Consider the following 5,326-nt stretch of genomic DNA (forward strand, 5'->3'; position numbering starts at 1 on the left):
GTACAATAGAATGTTTGTTTTTGTGAAAATGAACAATATTTTGCCTTGTAAATATTTAGAAGCATAAGCTAGGGGGCTTTTGAAAGATTTACAATGGGGTTTGAATTTTGGATGGACTAATTCTATTTATATTTTGGAACAATTAAAATCTTTTTGTCATCATATTTTCTCTTTCTATAATTTGTTGGAATGAGGATATAATTTTCTTTTCCTATCAAAATAAAAAAAAAAAATAAAAAAAAAATAAAAATCCAATTATGGATGACAAAGCATATTCATGGCTTCTCTTCCTCGTCCTTCAGGAACCTCCCCTCTCCTTTCTTAGATTGCTTTTTAACTTTAATAATGGGAAACGTTCACAGTTCTCACTAACTATGCCCACATGCCATTATTCAGGTTATGGCATAAAAAGGTAGTTATGGAAAAAGTAGAGGGGTATAATTGAGAAATAAGATGATACTAGCATGATTATTCTCCAGTGAAGAAGATTCTATCGGATTCCAATTCTACCCTCCACCCCTATGAACGGGGTGGACTGATCAGAGCCCTCAGAGATCATTACTTCCGTGACATAATTAACTCATTGATTTATTTTATATTTTATTATAGAAATAATTTCTCTCCCAAACAGGGGTAGTATCGTCATTTCAATATCTATATAATGTTAAGATGCCCCATTCTTGTGCTCTGTCAATTGCTTTTGACTCTAGTGGGTGTGTATTTCTCAGAGTTCTTGCTAAGCTTCTTATCCGTAATCCGTTTTCGTTTCTCCTTTCCCTTCCCTGTCTGGGATCTCTGATTTCGCCTTTTAAGTTTCTCCATCGAACTGAGCAGTTGAGATCTGAAGCTTTTATCTGGGTTTCAACTTGTTTATTCTCTCTGTAAGTTCTTTGGTGTTTGATACTTTTGGTTCTAATGCTTCTTGTTGTTTCCTGTTTCGGTGTTTCTTCCTTTCTGTTATATTTTTGAGTAAAAGGAACGATTTTTCTCACTGTTGTACGGAGAAAATCGGTAGAAAGAAAAAACCCATTTAGATTCTAACAAGTTTAATGAAGGATATGTTTATTCCAAAGATTTTGAGTAGTTTCTGAAAAATTCTCCCTTTTAACAGTATGTTTCGGCATACAAATCGCAAGATCTGAACATCCTTACTTACCTATTGGGATTTCAAGCTCCCTCTTTATTAACTTTTTTTTTTTCCTCCAGCTTTTTTTAGAAAAAAAAAGAGGATGAAAAATAGATGCTTGATGGGTTGTTGCAAATGAATTTGGTCTAACTACCATGCCTAGCTCAAGATCTAACTCTCGTTTGAAACTATTGCAGAGAGGAGTTGAGTAGTAGCAGAAGAAATCGTCGTGGCTACTGTTGTTTGCAAAGAGAGAGTACAGCATGCGGTGGTTGAGTTTATCTGTTGATGTGTACCGGAGAGTTGTGTCTTTAAACTTGTATTGTCGAGTTATTCTGTAACTCTTCCTCTTGGATTGAACCCTGTTTCCTGACATCTTATTTTTTTGCTATCTGTCCATGGGATCCAACCTCTTCGTCGTTGTTCCTTGCTACGTCCTTAGGATTAGCTGAAATCAAGACAAGTAATACAAACCCTTTCGTTACTAGTTAATCTCGTCTGTTCTAAATCTAATCTGGGCTTGTACTTGAAGTTTAGCCTTCTTTCCGGTTTGGTCTTTTATTCGTCTGTTAGCCTCTTTCTTTCAGTTGTCATCTGGTTTCTGGGTAGATTGTGGGGTGTTTAAAAGGGTCAAAAGAAGTTATGGTAAGCCAAGCAGCGAGCCAAACAAGATTCCGGGCTTTGAAACATGAGAATGGGATTGCTGGGAGCGCGACCATTATAGTTAGAGTAATAGCATGCTTTCAACCGTTGCAGGATTGTCAGGTGAGTAAAGGAAAATTAATCTTGTTCTGTATCTGTTTCTATAATGGGATCTGTAATCGTTTCTGAGCTAGAGAGAGGTTGATTATGCAAATAGTCTCTGCAGTCTTAATTTCTCTTTTTGTTATGGAGACTTGTAATAATAAAAACTGTTCTTTCCTGTGATGCCAGGCTGAATACTTTCGTCATTTACTCAAGCCCGTTACGTAGATATACTTTGTGATTTGCATCTTTGAATTAAGCTGGAGGTTGTAGTTATTTTCGTTAATCCTGAGAGAGGCAGCAAACAAGCCATTTGTAACCATTACTTCTGGTAAGGTTCCAAGACCTTGATGCTAGAAATGGATGTAACTTGTTTTCGATTCTTAGATCAACCAGTTGTAATATCTTTGTGTTTTTCTGCGTCTCAGGTGATTGTGTTAGTTGAATGGGAAAGAACTGTGATTCTTGGATTCATCAGCAGCATTCTGCCTTGCAATCACCCTTTCAAAACTGCATGAGCCCTCCTCTGAGTTTGGGGCTTGAAAATACATTCCCTGCTTATGCAAACCCCCAGACTGGCATGGCTTCTGCTAATGACACTATGCCATTGCCAGGGTTTGCATTTCCTGAATTGGGCAACTTGAAAACGGCCCAACCAGTTGAACAGCAAGGGTGGTTCTATTGCTTACCACGCCATCGGCATGCTGCCTTTGCTCCCCCTGATTGCATTGCCAAAGACAAATTTTCTGCACTTCCACATGGATGTTTTAGCCAGGCGACAGCCGCTCCCAATGCAGAACCAGCTTCTGTTCAGAAGCAATTCCATTGGCAGGCAGCCTTTGCTTCATCGGATTGCATTGCTAAAGACAAGTTTTCTGCATTTCCTAATGGATATTTTGGTCAGGTGGCAGCCACACCCAATGCAGAAGCAGGTTCTGTTCAGAAGCGATTCCTTGTTTTCGATCACTCTGGGAATCAAACAAGCTTCTTTATCAGTTCTGTGATTGCACCTACAATTCCATTCCAACACCAGAGTTGTAAGATTCCTAGCCAGTTTGATGCTAAAGGAATACATGAAGAACTGGCAGCTAATAGGGATCCAATCTATCAATCTGGGCCTGTTATTGTTTCAGATGGATTGAATGAAAATCACGAGAGTGATGGTGGGAGTGAAATGCGTGAAGACACAGAAGAACTCAATGCTCTATTGTACTCGGATGATGAATATGAAGATACTGGCTGTAGTGAAGAAGATGATGAGGTAGCTAGCACTGGTCATTCCCCTAGTGAAATGACAGGCCACGAGAAGCAAGAAGAAGAAGAAGAAGAAGTTGCTAGTTCAGGTGGCCCAAATAAGAAGAGGAAACTTCTTGATGGAGAACATGAAGCAACATGTTCAGTCATGGACACTGCAAATTCAGCAAAACCCAATGGTTTGTTGTTGGAGTACGAGGACGATGCAGAATCAAGCTGCATTAGAGGCAGGGCCCAGGGAGGAAAGATGGGTGCATTGCCGCTGGGTCAGAAGCGGTTAAGGAAGGAAAGGATAAGGGAAACTGTGAGCATTCTGCAGAACATAATTCCTGGTGGGAAGGGCAAGGATGCAGCAATGGTCCTTGACGAAGCAATCCAGTACTTGAGATCTCTGAAGGTTAAAGCCAAAGCTCTTGGGACCTCTACTACTATTCTCAATTAGAGAGATCTTCCCTGTACCAGTAGACCAGTAGTTAGTCATGGTTGTGTTGTATGACTTTAGATGCAGTATTAGACTATTAGTATCGTAGTAGCCTTATGGTGGATTTGCTCTTCAGGATAACGAGTATCTATAGTCTCAAATCCAAAGCCCAGATGAAAGAAAAGGGTGGTGAGTGAGAGAAACTGAGAAAGCTCTAAGCTGATCAGTCTTCTACTATTCCTGACTTGAAATGATTATAGTTGGGAATCAGTAGTTTCTGCAATTGGGGCGGCCTGGTTCTTCCCGTGGGAATACTGGATGATGCCCTAATTAAGAGTTTTGAGGAAGGGGAAGTGTTCATCATAAGTTCATGTGAATGATGATTCAGTTGGAAGGGAAAATGGTGTTTTTGTCTGATTGACCCAGAAAATGATTAATTGGTGTGTAAATTTTCTAGGGCTGTGAGAAAGCTACCCAAGGTTGGAATTGATGAACTGATGTGGGGGAACTGTGGATATGATGAGCCGATGATCCTGTTGAAGGGGTGGTGGTGGTGGGTCATAGGATAAGAAGCGTGCATGCGCGTTCGGTGGAATTGGGTCCCATTATTCAAGCCCTTCTCTCTCCCTTCCCTTTCTTTTTGTTCTCTTTTGAATCATGTTTTACTGTTTGTGAACTTTTAAGAGTTGGATATGGTTTGTCTAAAATTACGCTGTTGTAAAGTCATAGAAAGCATGAAGGAAGGAAGGAAGGAAGGAAGGAAGGAAAGAAAGGGAGGGCTTTGGTGATTAATGGGGACAAACTCGAGAAGGGGTTGGGGAAGAGTCTCCATCATGTCTCTTTGTTGTGGGTCCTATTGGGGGCCCCATTACCAACCCATTATTATACTGAGTAGAAGTATATTTTATGTAACTTTTCTTTTGTATTCCACTGGGTTAATTATGATAATGATATTTCTCCTTGATGTCTCACTCTCTTCTTATGGTTCTTATGATAATGATCATCATCATCATAATGTTTTCTTTCTTTCTTTCTTTTTGTAACAAATAAATAAGGATTTCTTTCTTTCATGGGTATCTTTTTAAGGGTATGTTATGAGAAATGAGTAATGAGTTAGGGTTGATTTAAAAGTATGTGATGTGCTGTTCACCTGGTTGGTTGTCTTTATGCAAATGTAATTACATTGCTGCATGCACGCTTATAGAATGAGAAAGCGATGTGGGGATTCTTGGTCTGCTCTGGTGGCCAAAGTCTAATGTTGTGAGGCTTCATTTCACACTTGATGGTATATTAGGTGACCAAGTTGCAAAAGCAAAAGACTAGGGGTGTCAATTGGCCTGGCCGGGCCAGGCCAGTTTCGGTCGAGCCAAATCGGACGTCCCTACTTTAGGAACTTGCACCTTGACCACTGACCACTGACCAGCCCGTTCAAGTAATTGGGCCTCGTAGTATGCTGGGCATGGTTCCATTTATAAATGGTTGGTCGGGTAACGGTTCTTAAGTAGGCTAAATGGGCTTTAAATGTGTCGGACTGAGCAAAATGGACTATAAATGGGTCATAAATGGACCCTTGCACCGAGAACGACCGACTGTTATTCGGGCTGGGCTCAAGCCCGACACGTTTACTAAATGGGCAGGGCCGGTCTCTGGCGTGTGGGCCTGAAATTGACACCCCTGAAAAGACCTATGAAAAGAAAAGTTGCAAATTTTCTCCTCTCAGGTTCCCTGCCCAGTCAGGTTCGTAGGTTCCTCTCATAGGGAGGGCAGAAATGACGACCTCA

The 5,326-nt window shown here is 40.6% G+C and overlaps 1 protein-coding gene across 3 annotated transcripts; it reads left to right on the top strand.

Annotated features, from left to right (window-relative positions):
* The first annotated feature begins 696 nt into the window (after positions 1-696).
* LOC122657562 (transcription factor SAC51-like) lies at positions 697-3,941 on the top strand. 3 transcript variants are annotated; one of them, XM_043852300.1, is made up of 4 exons: positions 697-885; positions 1,326-1,891; positions 2,060-2,201; positions 2,299-3,941. In XM_043852300.1, the coding sequence occupies exon 4, from the start codon at positions 2,316-2,318 to the stop codon at positions 3,564-3,566; it is 1,251 nt and encodes a 416-aa protein (XP_043708235.1). In that variant the 5' UTR covers positions 697-885; positions 1,326-1,891; positions 2,060-2,201; positions 2,299-2,315; the 3' UTR covers positions 3,567-3,941. The 3 variants fall into 3 exon arrangements, with proteins under 3 accessions (XP_043708235.1, XP_043708236.1, XP_043708234.1); XM_043852301.1 differs by having other exon boundaries at positions 697-881; positions 1,324-1,891; XM_043852299.1 differs by having other exon boundaries at positions 697-881; positions 1,328-1,891.
* Positions 3,942-5,326: the final 1,385 nt, after the last annotated feature.

The sequence above is a fragment of the Telopea speciosissima genome, chromosome 4 (assembly GCF_018873765.1).
Source record: "Telopea speciosissima isolate NSW1024214 ecotype Mountain lineage chromosome 4, Tspe_v1, whole genome shotgun sequence".
Taxonomy (NCBI): Eukaryota; Viridiplantae; Streptophyta; class Magnoliopsida; order Proteales; family Proteaceae; genus Telopea; species Telopea speciosissima.